Raw genomic sequence first — 17,019 nt, forward strand, 5'->3', positions numbered from 1 at the left:
TCCTTCTCCGTTCCCCCTTCTTGTTATCTATGTGGCATTCGGATTGTCTTCAAATCAAGATGTGCTTGTATATCTAGAGAAGCCTGAATCAGACAGGTACGGGGATGAGGGGTCACTGTGAAAGTCCTCCCGTCCATAGTTCCCTTCTTCCAGACACCTTTAACCTCAGGCATCCCACCGGATCCTGGAAAGACCCTGGGCCGCGCGCTGAGCACAGGTCGTTTCCCGCTGTGTGTATCAGCCCTTGAGAGCCAAAGAGAAGCCCTGAGAGCCCGGGTTACATGGCAATAACCAGCAAGAAGGCAGAGAAGCCAGGTTTTCAGAATAGTAGCCCCCTGCTCTTACCCTATAGCCAGAGGTGGCTGGGAATGCCCCCAAAGTGCCAACTGTGTGTCCAGCTCAAGCTCCAGACGTTTCCATGGGAGCAGGAATAAGAAAGGGTCAGATTCAGGAGTAGGCAGGCAGGTGAGGAAGCAGCTGCCTGAGCACAGGACACAGAGGGAGGATGAGGGCTGGAGGTGTCACATGTACCGCCGCACCTCTGCGTACCCATAGGAGCCATGGGACACGGGGCGGAGCCCAGCTCCAGTGCTGATCGCCAAGGTTTGAATCCCGTCCCCACATTCATTCACCTTGATAATGGGGGCAATTTCCTTGGCCACTCCGTGCCTCACTCAGAGGCTTGCATTCCTCTTATGCACATTGGTGACAACGATGCCACTTTACAGGCAGAGCGACATAATTAAATGAGATATCCCTCAGGTCTGTTGTGACCCATGCCTAGCACAAGACCTGGCACTCAGGACGTCATCCTATTATCTGCCCTCACATTTCCAGTATGCCCAGCACATACTGGGCAGTCATTCCAGGTGTTGGGAATTCCAGGCCAGCACCGAAATCCAGGCTTCAAGGCTGTGCCCGCACCATTCCACAGGGAGGTCGTTTCAGAGACCCCCCTGGGAGGCAAGCAGGCAAGGGTCAGCAGGGTCCGGCAGAAGCTAAGGGATCAGGGAGGGTTTTTTTGTTTACTTATTTAGTTAGTTTTAAAGGTGGGGGGGGGATGACATATTCATAAGGAAGAGAAAGAAAACCCCTCTGGACTTATCGGGATTCCTGAGAAATTTCCCTAAGTGGGAAGCAAATATTTTTATAGCTGTCCTGGCAGAGAATATCACAGCCAGGCTCTGAGCGGAGGGTTTTCAGCGGAATGCGGGAAAGTCTAGTTCCAAGGACACTCCTTAGGTCCCACTCCTGGATGCCTGAGACTTCCACATGGTCCTGTCCCTCCCCACCGGGTCCCTGTCCTCTGTCCTCAGCATCCTGACTTCTCTTGCAGAGGCTTCGCAGCTCGGAGTGAGTGGACCACAGAAGGGGGGCTGCTGCTGGCGTGGAAGCTTGGTGTCCCAACCTAGCAGGCCTCCTGGGACATGGCTAGGGTTATCTCATGTTTTAGATGCAGAAACCGAGTTTCAGGGGTTTGCTGGAGTCACATAATAAGGAAGTGGCTAAAGCAAGAATTGAACCGAGTTCCACCAACACCAAAGCCAGCTTCCATTTTACCCGCTCCAAGCCATCCATCACTCCCATCCCTGTCCTTCTGGGTGGGCCTTTTCTCCCGGCCCCTCTCCCTTCAGTCTTGAAGCCTGGGGACCTGCTCCCTGTTCTAGAAAGAACCAAGGGCTTTTGAGTGAGACAAACTTGGATCCTACTTAGACTTTATATTGCTGGCTGTTCTGTGTCCCTCTGGAAAGCCAGTTCTCACTCCTGACTCTGTCTCCTCTCTGCAGAATGGTTACAGGGCTGCTCCCAGATTCCTAGATGGAAAATGAGAGTATGTTTGCTCCCCAGGAATGGCCTGTTGCTGTGAATTATTTCTGGGAAGGCAGCCTGAAAACTAGCAATTCAGACCCTCAAGCTCCAGTGAAATGTGGGAGGGAGGTGAGGGCCGGTGATGCTTGGCTGACGGGTAGCCCTCTGGGGGAGGAGAGGGGCTGTGGGCGCTAGGTGAAGGGAAAGCTTAGGGGGCAGGGAGGCAAGGGGGTTGGGAAGATTTGGAGCCAAGAAGAAAGGCAGACAAAGAAACTTTCAATCAAACTCAAAATCCCCACCGGCCACCCAATGGTGCTTTTGTGCAGTGACATGAAAGGGTCTGGGGGCTTCAGGAAGGGCCCGTTGGGGAGGGCGTGACTGGCCTTGACTAATGAGCCTGGCCCTGTCTCCCCTGACAGGCCTCCATGTCCTCAGCTGCAGGAACAATCCCCTGGTTATCCCTGTGGTCCATGACCTCAGCCAGCCCTTCTACCACAGCCAGGCGGTCCGCGTGAGCTTCAGTTCGCCCCTGGTCGCCATCTCGGGGGTGGCCCTCCGCTCCTTCGACAGCTTTGACCCCGTCACCCTGAGCAGCTGCCAGAGAGGGGAGACCTACAGCTCTGCTGAGCAGAGGTAAGGCACCCTGGGTTTTGTAGCCAGTGGAGACGAAGGACTCCTGGAACGGGGTAGCCATGTGTGTGGCTGCAGAATGTCTGTGTGTGTCTCCCTTCTCCAGCTTGTGGACCCTGGTGGGTTCTGCCTTTGGGCCTGGGAGGTCCACCTGTCTCTGAATTTCAGGGGTGAGGGAGGGAAGCAGGGATGTATGGCTCGCAGTCCCAGAGCTTGCAGGGGCTTGCAGGGGGCCCCGGGATCATCAATTTCCCTCTCTGGTCCTGAACATCCTCATTTGAACCAAGACAGGATAGGTGGATTCGCTCTCTGCCAGCTCTTAGATACTAGAATATTCTGCCTCCCAAGTAGCACAGACAGAAGGCATCTGAAAGTGAGGGGATGGGTGGGGACTTGCTATTTGTTCCATCCCAGTTCACTGTGTGTTTCAGTGATGGGTGAAATCTCCACGTCGTCCCCATGCCTAGCCCCTGAGATCCCCCCAGTGGTCCAGGAACCTGTCTGTCAGCTGCATAATGTCACTACTTCAGTGCTTTTGACCTGGCCCCTGTTCATGGACCCGGTTTGGGGCTAAGAAAGGAAGGTGTTTCCTGGAAAGTATAGGAGCTTTGGTGATATCCTTACTGGATCTGACTCTGCCCCTTCAGGACTATGTATCCATGAATAAGTCGCTTCGCTTTTCTGAGTCTCAGTTTTCTATTTTGGAAAAAAAACTGATGATAACAGCTACCCCATAGTGTGGCCGTGACAGTGAAATGGCGCACTCGCAAACTGTTAGACGGCATGCAAAGACAACGTATTAATAACCATGCATTCATAAAGAACATTTATCTCCATATGATGGTGGTGCCTTTCAGCACAGAATGCCACGTAAAGCTCCCAGAGTTAATCTGGAAGAAACCTCAGAGATCATATAGCACACACCCACAGGATCCAAACTCCTGTGTCACCCTCTAGAATTCCAGACCCCTTCCCCCCAAGGGGAGAGACTGGTCCAGAGTCACACAGCATCTCTCTCACATGTGTTTAATGAGATCCAGAAGAAAAAAGAAAGAGTTGGGGTCTTGGTGGGCTCCCCCAGAGTGAAGCCCTCTGAAAGGCCATTCAGCCCTGCCCTGTACACCTGGGAGCAAGGAGAGGAGAAATGTGGGGAGAGGGGACCTCAGCCTTTCCCACGCCCCTGACCACAGAGGATCAAAAGGTGGTTGCAAAACCCACATTGCTTTCACCCGCAGTCTCTAGCTTCGGTTGTGCAAAGTCTGTTGCAATCACTCAGAGGCCAAAGAGCTCCTTAAATATCACTCATTGTTATACTTCACCCTAAGAGGGCTTTTTCATCCCTGCTTCTCCAGACTATAAAAATAACTTAATTCTCAGAACCCAGAGAAACAACGTGGATAGACAATGCAAAGCCATCGGCCTTTCCACAATGCTTCCGCCCTCACCCAGCCACCGGCCCCATCTCCAAGTTCACTGAGGCCGGCACTGACTTCTTTGAATTCTTAATCAACAGTTCCTGTGCCCAGAAGTGCAGAGTAGGAAATGTTTAACCTCAGAAATAAATCAGCCCATAAGCATTTGTTGGGTTCTTTGACTTCTGGTGGAAGAATACGGAACTGGGGCAAAGCGGTGTCCCGTCCCTGGCTGGTGGTGTGACGGGGAGCCAGTCACTCCTTTTTGCTGGGCCTCAGCCTCCCCATCTATGAAATGATGATGGAGTGGATGTTTTCTGTGGTTCTTTCCAGTTCAAACAGTCTATGAGTCCCAAAGAGCGGGGGGGGGGCAGGAGGGATGAGGATGGGGCCAACGTTTGTTATTTTATTATCTTATTTCATTATCACGTCTGTCCTGGGCGGTATGGACAGACTGAGTGAGGCCAGTCCATTCAGGCAGTCAGAGGCAGAACCTTGCTTTGTGGGACCCTAAAGAGCCACGCTCTGCCCACCGGAGCCAGGCACCTCAAGGGGAGTAGAGACCTTTTCACGGCTTCTGCCATCTGAGCGTGTAGTCAGGGAACCTGAGTAAAGTGCTGGAAAGGCAGCCCTGCAGCCCCCAGGGCCTTGGCTGGCTTGGCCCTGAGCTTAGCTCCCACTGGGGCAGGCTGAGCCCCCAGGGCTGAGGCTGCCCCAGATGCAAGACCCCCTCCTGAATCCCTCAGGGGGAAAGGACAGCATCTGCTCCTGGGGAGCTGAAGAGGCATTTACCCAAATAGGCAGGATGGTGCAAATGTGCAAATGCACGAAAACAAACAAACCAGGAGGAAAGAAAAGAAAAATAAGCAACAACTGTAAAAAGCCGTGGGATGTTTTTCTTCATTCTCAAAAACACCGAGGTACATGGCATCACTTTTGATAGCCCAGAGTTCAGCTGGCTGTAGCAGAAACACCCCACTGGACTCTTCGCTGTTTCCCAGGTAGTGAGAGGTGCTGCACCTCCCCTCCCCTCTGCTCCCACCCACACCCCATCTAGTCTCTTTCTTGCTTTCTCCCCTTGCTCCCCCTCCTGCCCCTCTCCTCCCCCTCTCCCTCTCCTCTCACCCCTGTTTTCCCCCCTCATTTTCTTTCTCTTCCCCTGAGCTTTACATCTAGTGGGTTGCCACGGGAAAAGCATCACTACAGCAAAATCAATTCAGGTGGTGTGTTCTGACCTAGATTCAAGGGTCTCCAGTCCCCGTGCAGTACTTGGAATTAATTCAGAGGTCCAAGAAAACAGGATCAGGTTTCAAATGAGAGGTCCAGTTGTGGAATTCTAGCCAAACCCCAACTCCACACCGAGTTAAGGGAACGGGGAAAGATGCGTGTGTGTGTGCGCGCGCGCATGCGTGTGCGTGTGCGTGTGCGTGCATGCATGCGTGTGTGTGTGTGTGTGTGTGTGTGTGTGTAGTGATGGTGGTGGGGGAATTAAGAGGCTTCTTCAATGAGAAAAGGAACAATCATGAGTGGAGGCTCCAGGGTGTCTCTTACACAAACACACACACACACACACCGCCTCTATCGATCCTTAGGATTCTAAGCAGAGATTGAGCAATTTATTAAAAAATTCAGTGGATCACGTGTTTAGACAACTAACTTTCTTCCCTCCCTCTCTTTCCCCTTCCTCTCTTCCTCTCTTCCTCTCTTCCTCCCTTCCTCCCTTTCCCCTTCCTTCCTTCCTCCCTTCCTCCCTTTCTCCCTTCCCTCCTTCCTTCCTCCCGCCCCTTTTATTTGTATTCTTTCCTCCTCTATGTCAAACTCTGCCCACTTGCTCCATGCCAGCCCGCCTAGAGAGGCAGTTCTGATAGGGAGCTAACTTTTAGAAGGCTCATGTTACAAGGAGATCAAATTTTCATGTGGCCAGATTAACTCCTTCTCTAGGCAGGGTGGACTTTGTGGTTGGAGCAGAGTGAAGATTGAGGGGTCCCTACAGGCTGAAGCCATGATTCCCTAGAATCTGTGCACTGATAGGAGCCCACGTGTGGAAGATCTTCTCAGGTGAATATACAGGAGTTCATATACAAGCATTGGAGGCCAGAACGCAACTGCTCACAGCCAGAGACTGCTGGCCTCAGATCGCTGTCCACAGGCTCACCGAACTTCTCCAACCCTCAAGGGGACCAGCACCTCTCAGAACATCTGTTGGGGGGCCGCTGGTCTGGGGGCTATACCTGCAAACAAAACAGCTGTGCCTCAGCATATGTATTTCTTCAGCTGGACTGGATACTGCCTGACCCTTCTCCAAAACGTTATCTAGCTCACGCCCTCATCAGCATCTGTCAGAGTTCCTGCATTTCCATCTCCTTGGCTATACTTGGGAGTATCAAAGTCTGTTTTTCCCCATTCCAAAGGGCTCTGACATGATATCCTTCTGCTGTTTTATCCTCACAAAGCTATGATCCCTGAGAGCTGGGGGCTCTAAGAGATGCTCTGGTTCTGCTCTCTCCTTGGGGGTGGGACACGTAAGGTCCAGGCAAGGGACGTGCATTACCCAAAATCACCCAGCCCTTAGGGGCAATGCTGCCATGTACATCTGGTTCTCAGGACCCCCAGGCTGAGCCCTTTCCTCCTCATCAGAGGTTTCAACTCTGCTGTCCCGCAGGTAGACCGGGCCACAAACCACTTGTGTTTGTGTGGCCCTCACTAATTATCTTCTTTAATTAGTTGCTAATGATTAAATACCAGGAGAGTCCTATTACAACTGAAATTCTTCCTCCTTTTAAATACATCAGAAGATTTGGAAACGCAAGACCCTCGGTCCCACGAGGCAACCTGGGGCTGGAGTGGAGAAGCGCCGTTGCTTGGGACAGACACGCGTCCTCCTACTGCACGCTCCCAGCTCACCTCGGCCTTCCCAATGTTTACCTGGACCCTGCAGGTCGCTGACCCTGCATCCCTCCTCTACACCACCTCTCCCCTGTACCGCCACATCACTGGCTTCTAGAATTCTCGGGCAGATGAACCTTTTAGGTTCTCGAGCCCTAGTCGCTCCACTTCCCGGCAGAACAACGAGTCCTGTCCTGGTAACTCCTGATGGGTCTCACTTCCCAAGTGACCCTGCAGCTTCTGTGCCAAGAACACGTCCCCCTTCACTTCCCAGGGTTGAATATGCTGTGTTTTTGGCTGTCATCTGGGTAACCCAGAATGGTTTATAAACAACCTGCCTGTTATTATCTCCACTTCCCCATGGCATAATTGCAGCTGAGGAGCAGGGCCCCCGAGTCAAGGGGCAGAGCCAGGAGAGGAGCCCTCATGCACCCTATAACTCCTGGCCGTCTCTGTCCTGGTTTCAGTTCCACCCAAGCATCCTCTGTTAGGCGCAATTAGGGCCATTCAATAGGTAGTGGGAGCGGCAGGAGTGGGGCTTGGCTGTCAGATCACTAAGTTTTACCTCCAGGTGGAACTTGAGGTAAGTAAATGAACTAAAACGCAGATAAGAAAAAAAAGGAAATTCATAAGTATCTGATTATCTCTGCCTCTGGGGTCGGGGTGTCTGCACCTTTCCCCAGAAGTGAGAATGTCATCAATCCATGACCTGCGCCCCTTCCCCCATCCCTCTGATCACCCACACTCCTTCTGAAAAGTATCTTTTTCCTTTTATTATTTTTATTGACCATCCATCACTAGTATTAAATCCTCTCCCCCACCCTCGGCCTTTTTTTTTTTTTTGAAGCCAGAGGCTTTTCTTTTTGTTTTCCTTGTTTTAATTTTTGTTTTTGTGTTTCAGAAATGACAGGGCTGTGTCAGGGAGTTATTTGGGAGGGGCAGTTGGGTAATGTTTATCATTTTGGGGCAATGTGTTCACATAACCCTTTCCAATTATCTGGGAAGCCAAGGGAAAAGCAGGGACTTAGAGGACAGATGGGCAGACCCACACTTGAGTTCTGTCTACACAGAGTGCCTTTGGGTAAGCAAGTTCACTCTTATTCTCAGTCTCCTCTTGAAAATGGGGTTAATAATACTACCTCAAGAGTTACCACGAGGATGCAAATAAGATGATGCAGCCAAAACACAGCACCAATACCTTGCACATATCACCTCCCTTGCCCTTTTCTTCTGTTTTCAAGCCTGTGAGCCAAGTGCAGAGGGAGGTGCCGAAAAAGCAGGCATGCCTCACTCTCCAAAGTGTGTTCTGGAAGACACTAGTCCTAAGAAATGTCCAAGCAAAACAGGTCCTCAGAGTTTGGAGTACAATGTGCAGCTTAGCCTCTGCTGGAAATCTGCAGTGCGCCTTTTAGAACCTTCAAGGTTCTGAGAAGTCCTGCAATGAAGAAAGCTGACTGGTCTCATGAACCCAATGCTACCTTACTCAGGCAAAGTCTATTGAATGGATGAATGAGTGGCTGACACGTCACCTTTTTGATCATCTTGAGAGAGAAATCGTTTTATTACCTCCACTTTACAGATGAGGAAACTGAGGTTCAGAGTGTCATACAGCTTTGCAAGGTCAAACAGCTGACCCGTGGCAGAGGTAGGGCTGCCGTTGCTGAGCTCTGTTGCCCTTTCTGTTCTAGGAAATTCAGTTTTCCAGTTTATCCTGTTCCTGCGAAGAAGAACATTGCAGTGCACAGAATTGGAGAGGGGGTTGTTTTTTACTTTGATGGCTCCACAGCCCAGAGAAGCCCAGAGCCCTTTGCTTTCGAAAGGGCTCCCCGAGTCCCTGGGTGGTCATCATACTTGAGCCCAGGGGCGCAGAGCAGGAACAGCTAATGTGTAAGGCATAGGACAGCTGGTAGCTTCCAGAGTAAATCTCCCTCGATTGGAACCATGTGGCCCTTTCCCCTCAGCGCTTACACAACGTGAACAGATGCGTTGTCTGGTGTCAAAGCCCTGGGTTGACTTCACAGTCACAGTGTCCTCGAGGGCTCCGTTGAGGGCATTGCCAAGGCTCTCAAGGGGCAGGAAGGAGGGAAGCAACTCCCAGCATCTCAGCAAGTGTCACTTGGTCCTGCCAGGGAGTAGGAAGCCCACATCAGCGCGGGGGGCTGAGATCTAAGTCAAACGCGCGTCCTTTTCCCCCAGCATTTTCAAAAGTGAATGTGGCTGAACAACAACAGCAACAACAAAAGTGCATTTTCTTGTGATATGCTGGGGAGATTTCTGGCTCCTCCCCTCCCCTCCCCCTACTTGAGTTCTCACCAGACTTCTGAGCAGAGGAGGGAGCATGGGGGTGAGGAACCATGTGCCTGTGAAACCCTCAGTGGTGTATCCTGGAACTGGCACCAAGGAAATCATTGGGGATTTCTTCGTAAGCCGGTTTGACCACCAGTGACTCCCTGTTCCCTAAATAAAAACAGGACAATGAAAGCCTTGAGGCTCTGGACACAAATCCAGCTGTCTGTGCATACGATATGCCTGCCAGGTCTTGGGTGGGCAGAGTCAGACAGGCAAAAGGAGAGAAAACTGCCTCCTAGAAGCTTTCCATGTCAGGAATCCACATCTGAACCTCTACTAAATGCGTAGGAGCTGTTGCAGGACACCGCAGCCCCGTGTGTCTTCCTGGTTAGGAAAGATCTGTATGCAAGGCGTTTTTATTGCCAGGGCGAAGTGTACCAAGATGAAGAGGGCATTATCTCTACCCTCAGGGAAGCTCTAGTTCAGGTGTGGGGAGAGGTTCGCCACAGGACTTTGGAGCCACACATCTGGGTGGGAACTTAGAGTAACTTAATCTCACTGGTCCCGATTTTTCCAACTGTAAAATGAATAACACTTAGCTCATAGGGTTGTTGTGAGGATGGAGTGAGCTCATGGATAGAAGCAATCAATGAATAGTCATTAATGTTCCGGAGTGTTGGTGTAACTCGAACATAAGGGGGACGATCGCCGAGCACAAGGATGTCACATCATTTCCTTTTGCATCCTTGAGGATTAGCACACATTCTGGCCCTGGTGGGCACCCAGGACCCATGCTGTCAGTGTATGGAGCAGGACCCAACAGCGTTAAGAGCAAACAGGGCAGACTGCCTGCAGGGGAGCTTCCTGGGGGCCCAGGGACAGCGTCCTGTAGAAATGTACGTGTCCCGGAGACTTGAAAAATAGGTAGAATTCAAATGGGCCAGAAGGTTCGTGCAGCAGCTGCAGTGAGACGCGAGGCATGATCCCTGTACAGCTTTCCTCACAATTCATAAATCACGTTACAGTTTATTAAAGATGTCTACATTCAACACCTCAGTTGAGTCTGCGGGTTGGCCGGATTTGAGAATCCGCTGATGCTCAGAGAGGCGATGCACCTTGCTCAAAGTACCTTACGCAACTTCTAGGTAGTAGAGCAGAGATCAATTTGCGCCGTTAGCTGCCATTTCTTGAGGGATTTTATGGGCCAGGAATTCTGCTCTGTGCCTTTTCTGATCCCCGTCTGATCGAATTTTCATGACGACCCTCAGAAGTGAGTACTATTCTACAGTATAAAGAGGCTTTCATTCAAGTTGGTGCCAGGAAGATAAGAAAGACCATGAATACTTACTGTGATCATAATGCTCCCCACTTCACAGATGGAAAAACTGAGCCTCTGCAAGGTTTGACCATAATGACATAGAAAGCTTCCAGGTGGCAGGATTTGAACCTTGGGTCATAACTTGTCATAACTTGGCTCTTACTGATAAAGTTGGACCACTGTTTCCAGAATCTTCCTCACCCAAGCCAGCTCCTCTTCCTTCTCTCCTCAGCCTCTTCCTCTCCTCAGCCTCGGCCTCCTGAAGTCTTGGAGAAGATGGCCATTAGCCTTTATCTGTCAGCTGGATTGCAGTGGTCCTGCAAGAAAACTCCCTCTTACCCTCTTGCTTTTTTCTTTTCTTTAAAAATGATTTTTATTAAAATATAACTAACATACAATATTATATGAGTTTCAGGTGTACCCCATAGTTATTGGACATTTATAGACCTAAAGAAGTGATCACCATCATAAGCGCCACAGCCATCTGACACTGTACTATATGCTGTCACAAGATTATTGACTAGATTCCCCGTGCTGTATGGTACATCCCCATGACTTATTTGGTTTATACCCAGAGATTTGAACCTCTTGTTTCTTCCCTCTCCAGCTGTGTGCACTTTGCATGTGAGGCCACTGACTGCCCAGAGCTGGCTGTGGAGAACGCTTCTCTCAACTGTTCTAGCAGTGACCGCTTCCACGGTGCCCAGTGTACCGTGAGCTGCCGGACGGGCTACGTGCTCCAGATACAGCGGGACGATGAGCTGATAAAGAGCCAGGTATGTGCAGGTGCTGCACTGAGAGCCCCTCTCCTGCCTGAGAGGCTGACCGGGTTTCGAACATATTCTCTGATGAATCTCAAGCTCTTAAAACTGTGCTGTCACATAGTTGATATGCAATCAATATGTGTCGACTGAATGAATCAGTCATCGATCTGGAGTTTCTATGATAATAGTTCCTGTGCACAGGAGTGTTTCACACGATGTGTATCAGAGTCTTTGTGTGGGTTGCAGATCTGGAAGACCACAGGCTGAGCATTTTGAATGAAACCTTTATAGTCAGAACTCCTCTACCATTGAATGGGCTACTTTACTTTAGGAAGAGGTGAGCCCTCTGTCATGAGGTGTTCATTCATTCATTCATTCATTCATTCATCACAAAACATCTGTTCACTGGGAACCAGAGGCTATACTAGATGCTAGAGGGGAAAAAACAAAAACACAAAAAAGTAACTAAGATAGACCTGCTCCTTCTCTCAAGGAAGCTTGGTGACTTGTGATGGGGACCAGCCAATGAATGAGTAATGACCTCACAGAGTGATAAACACTAGAAAGGGAAGTGTAGGGTGTTGTGGAAACATAGGAAGATTCATGGAAGGTGCCCTGGAAGAAATGACATGAAAGCTGAGAATTAGATAGGTTGGCCAAGGGGTATGTGTTAGGGAGAAGGAAGAAAGATGGGCTCTAGCTCAAGCAGGAAGAGTACATGGAAGCCCATTGGTGAGAAAGAGCATACTGCACACTGAGATCTGTCTTTTTCTGAGCTCCCTTAAGCAGTGGGGCTGGAGGAGCAAGTATGTCCACTGGTACAAGGCCCTATTAGCTGGGTCAGGAAGTTTGAGGTTTATCGTTAGGGCAACAGGGAGCTGTGGAAGGCAGTGACATGGTCTAATCATGGTTGACAAAGGTCCTTCTGGCTGCCCACTTGGGTGTGGCTTGGAGTCTGGCAGTAAGACTGGCCCCAGGGAGAGCCCACAGGAGGTCATCAGAAGAGACCAAGAAGAGGGATGTGTCCTGCATGAGGGGAGTGGCAGTGAGTGGATTTGAGACGTGACAGAATGTTGCTTCCGCCAGATGTTGCTGTGGGGTCCCAGGTGGGTGTGGGGGCGTGGGGCATGGTGATTGAGGATGCCAAGCTGTCACCAGATGCTGCCTTTTCCAGGGCCCTGCCAGCAGACTCTACCTTCATTCTGTAAACACACAGGGCAGGTTCCTTGTTGCTGGGAATATCTATTTGTTCAGACCTTCTGGAAGCTCTAGATCGCTTGTCTTAGACACCAATTTCCGTGTGTCAGACATGGCAGGTCTGAACTCCTGTGGAAACAATTAGGCTATTTTGGCAGCGAGGGACCTCTACTCCCTTTGATGTGCGCTTAAAAGGGGAAAAAAATGTCCTTTGCTTTTAAAATCCCAGATCAACATTTAGCATCCCTAATCCCCTGGGATTTGGCAGCTTCCTCTTTGAATAGAAGCCCCCAGGGCTGCTGCTGACAGCCCTTCCCTAGGTACTGTAGCATGACCTCGCCCTTCCACCCTGAGGCCCTGTTATCTTTTAGTTTGGTTCACAGCACTGCTGACCCTATGACTTTCCCCAGCCTGTTCCTTCTTCACATCTACCGCTCTCAAGTCTGGAACCGTCACATTTCAGAGTAGGGAGTAGCTCCTAGAACAATCCTTGGATTCAGTGCCAATGAGAGAACTCAAATAAAGAACGGGACTTACCCATGGTCTCATAGCACAGAGGACAAACATCAGGTCTCCAAGATCCCAGCATGATGTCTACTCTCTGCCAGACACTACATGCGTTTTCTGTAACCTTCTCCAGAGCCAAGAAAAGACACAAAAATTGACAGCCCGTGCCCCACCATACCTACCGTTGATCATGTTTCAGAGGCTATTTCATCAAAGAAGTCATCATGCCCAGAGGTCTCTGAGTCCTGAGATTCTCACCAATACAATGCAAATAATGACCCAGAGACTCTACACATAGTTAAGAGCATCACCTTTGGGTTCAATCCCCATTGATCTTCTCTCCAGCTGTGGAACTTGGAGATAATCCCTTAGAGTCTCTGAGCCTCAGTTTCTGCATCCTAAGATGGGAACTGAAATGCCTAACTCGTACAGTTGTTGGGTCATTAAAAGTGAGCTAGAGTTAAACACTCAACATTGGTCTCCAGGTGCCCAGACAAGACGCTGAGATATAGCCTCAGGGAGAAGGGTGTTGCCCCCATCCTTGGGATGCAGGCTGCCACCATTCACTGTGCACACCTCTACCTTCCAGACCGGACCCAGAGTCACAGTGACCTGTACCGAGGGCAAGTGGAACAAGCAGGTGGTGTGTGAGCCTGTGGACTGTGGCACCCCAGACCAGCATCACGTCTATGCTGCCTCCTTCTCCTGCCTCGAGGGCACCACCTTCGGCAGCAAATGCTCCTTTCAGTGTCGTCACCCAGCGCAGTTGAAAGGTACCGAGGGCCCTTTGGCTTGGCTCGCCACCCCACTTCCTCTGGGAAATCCAGAGGCTGCTTCTAGGTTCTTCTTCTGGGCCTCAAACACCAAGGGTTGGATGGATTTTATCTGTGCACCTGATTCCTTTCCACCAATTGTATTGTACTTATGAAAACTTCCTTGCTGGGCAGCTAAAGAAAAAGTAGAGTGTGGATAAATATGGCAATGAAATCCCCTCCAAGACCTTGCAAATTTTGCAAAAAGGAAAGAAAAGAGAGAGAGAAAGGGAGAAAGGGAGGGAGGATGGAGGGAGGGAGAGAAGAAAATTAAAAAAGAATAACACTTGGAACATGTGACCAATTCACTGGATTAGGGCTTAGTAAGCCTAAAACGTATTATTATTATTCCCATTATCACGGAGGAGGAAATTGTCCCAGGCCACCTTGTTAGTAGTGGGATTCATATTGGAGTCCAGGTCTTGCCTTCCTCCAAAGCCAAAGGCTACTCTTAAAGAAAGGCTAGCTGGGGAAAGAGAAGAGGGTATGGTTAGGAAGCATTTACTAGCATCTCCCGGGCGAGGCACCAGGAGTATTTGAACGTGAGGAAGACATCCTCTGTGATACTAAAGAAGAGGCCACATTTTGGAAATGAGTGAGAGGCTGGCCTGGGTGTCCAGAATGTCAGGACTAGAAGGGCTCTTCAAGCTCATCAGGAATAACTGATTATTGGAAAGATGGTAAAACTGAGGTCCAGTAAGAGGAAGGAAGGGATTTGTAGCAAGTGAATGGCATCATCTGGATAAAAGCTCTTAGGTTCTGACCCATGATTGGATTTGGCAATATAGCCAATTTTCAGAGGTGCCATGACCCTCTCCTTTGCTTGGTATATTAGAGGAACAATCACCCCTTTGATACCAAAAATGATCACAATGAAACCTCACTCAAGCACAGTTGCCATTTGGGGAGTATGCAAGAGTGGACTTCTTTGGGGTGTGGGGGGTTTAGAGGGAGGTCTGTAAATTGACTTAAACTTAGACGTAGTATTATGTATTCATGAGTCTCAGGCATTCTGATGATCAGAGAGGGTCAACAGTTTCCCCAGATTTTCAAGGGGATACATAACTTCAAAAGATGGGTGGACTTGAATCCCTAGCAGGCTGTGGCTGTGTCTAATTCCTTTTAGCATTCCTGTCAGCAAACCCAGACCTACACACAGCGAGACTCGATAAAATGTATTGGCTAAGATGGCTGGATGAATTGATGACAGTTAACACTGCAAGAAATGTTTCTTTTATGAAATGAGTGAAAGGCAGCCATCTCACTAAACTGCCTCAAAAGAAAAGCAGGGAGCACTTTGGGAATGCATCCTGTAGGTCCCCTCATTTTTAACCCAAGACAATCTGAAGTAAAAAAAAAAAAACCAACCAAACAAAAAAACCTATAGACAGTTCATTTGAGCTACTGTGAAGATTTGACACGAGCAAGGTGAAAAGACCAGTGTAGAAATTGTAAATCCTCCATCTTTCAGGTTACCTGAGCCCTTCACTTGACCCCGTTTGCCCAAATGTGGGGCGTATTAGCAACTCCAGACCAGGAAATTACACTTTTCTCAATCAGAGGCTGTTGGGAAAAGCAGGTGTGTGTAAATTCGCATTGGTTATTACAACCCTCACTGTGGCTAATAATACGTCTTAATCAAAGTGATTCAGACCCTTCTGCCATTGCTCCTCTGCTGACTTTGGTGGAGGGGTATGACCCTGGCGTGGAGACCATCATTTGGATAGTTGTTGACCCCAACTTGGCTCTTCCCTCAAGAATACCGGGAAGTATCTCCCAGCCCCCACACTGACCCACTAGGACCCGCTGGTTCTCAGCATCATCTGGTGCTCAATACCAGATGAGCTCAATACCCAATACTGTTGCACTCCTTCTGACTTCTTAGGCTTTTACTGAAGACACGGCGTGGGCTGTGGGCAGGGAGCCTGGCCACGTCCTCCAGTACCCGGCAATGCCTTCTTGCCCGCCCTCAGCTCTTTTCGTCACCCCTCACCCTCTCCCTTCAGGACCCTGCCCCAACCTCCCTCCTTCTAGGAACTCCAAATTCTCTTTCCTCTCACAGGCAGAGACCCTTGCATCTTCCTCAGAAGCACATAGCCAGGCCCTGGAGGGTTTCTCTTTATCCCACGGGTGTCTTTAGTCATCTTCCCACAAACAGGGTCACCCCCTAAAAGGAATTTTCACACAACTCCTGAAAGAATGTCATCCTAGTTTTGGAGCTAGCAGAGTCTAGGATGTCATTGGGTCCAAGCCACTACTGTGCACTTTGTCCTTCTGCCTCTTCACCCCCTGTAACTTCTGACCGTTTCTTACCAAGAGCAATGAAGCCGAATCTCTTCCCAATTCCGCCAGTACTAGCCTTTGGCTAATGCAGCACCCTGAGCGCCCGTTCCAGTCCAGCTAGCTGAATTTCTGTTTTCTCAAAACAATACAGTAGTCAATATGTAGCTTTTCACATCCTAAAATATTGGGGCTGGACAAGAACTCAAAGGCAGCTTCAGTTTAGAGCCAGAAAGGTTAGTTGACTTGTTCAAGGTCACAGGCAGATTAATAATACCTCATGAGCTTAACAAATGGATATTGGGGGCCTACTATGTGCTTGGCACTAGGCTGCGTTCTACGACTAAAAGAACGAACAGGATGCCGTCTCTAGCTTTAGGAGGCAGGGCAACGTCAACACTACTGACCAGGTACTGAGAAAACGCGACCATAGGTTTCCTGGAATTTCCCTCCTTGTATTCTGCACTCAGTTAATTTCAATCTTAAAGGCACTCCCAAAAAAGAATTGGTCTCCTGGTTAATCTTTTCAACTAAGTAATACAAATAGGCACACCTCTTCTGACCGTGTTACAAATATTTTAATACTCCTTAGAGATGAAAATTTCTTCAGGCACCTTTGTAGACAAGCTGAGCAAGATTTAGTCTCCTGAATTCAAAAGATGAATAAATGAAGGTCAAGTTCACATAAACTTTGGGAGCCCAGTCTCTGACACCAGCACACTTCCCCTGAACAAGGAACTCCAGGCTCAGAAATGCCTTCACCCGTATCCTGGCTTATGTTTCTCTAGGAGACACCTGTAAGGGAGTGAGAAAAGGAGGTGTGGAAGTGACGGAAGCATCAGAGGTCTCTTCTGAAGCCAGTGGCCTCTGCGGGCAACCGGAGCTTACTCCCTCCAAGGAATAGTTACTGCACCTCTGGAAACTGGCATGCTAACCTACCAGCGCCATCACTGGCTGAGTGCTCCTTCCAGGGTCATGGACACCTCAGGGCTGTGAGCTTGTCCTGTGTGTGGGCAGAGCACGCACCCATGACCAGAACAAAGGGCCTCTGGCATAGGGTTGCAGGGGCAGGAGGCCTCCTTAAGAGTAGAGTGGTCAGGGGCCGGCCGAGTGGC

General features: G+C 49.7%; 1 protein-coding gene across 1 annotated transcript in view; it reads left to right on the top strand.

Annotated features, from left to right (window-relative positions):
- PAPPA (pappalysin 1) overlaps window positions 1-17,019 on the top strand; it is a 201,265-nt gene that overhangs the window by 135,731 nt on the left and 48,515 nt on the right. Inside the window, exons 12-14 of the mRNA XM_019656847.1 lie at window positions 2,229-2,442; window positions 10,952-11,120; window positions 13,402-13,585. Of these exons, the coding sequence (XP_019512392.1) occupies window positions 2,229-2,442; window positions 10,952-11,120; window positions 13,402-13,585 (567 nt within the window). The remainder of the gene's footprint in view (window positions 1-2,228; window positions 2,443-10,951; window positions 11,121-13,401; window positions 13,586-17,019) is intronic.

The sequence above is a fragment of the Hipposideros armiger genome, unplaced genomic scaffold (assembly GCF_001890085.2).
Source record: "Hipposideros armiger isolate ML-2016 unplaced genomic scaffold, ASM189008v1 scaffold_267, whole genome shotgun sequence".
Taxonomy (NCBI): Eukaryota; Metazoa; Chordata; class Mammalia; order Chiroptera; family Hipposideridae; genus Hipposideros; species Hipposideros armiger.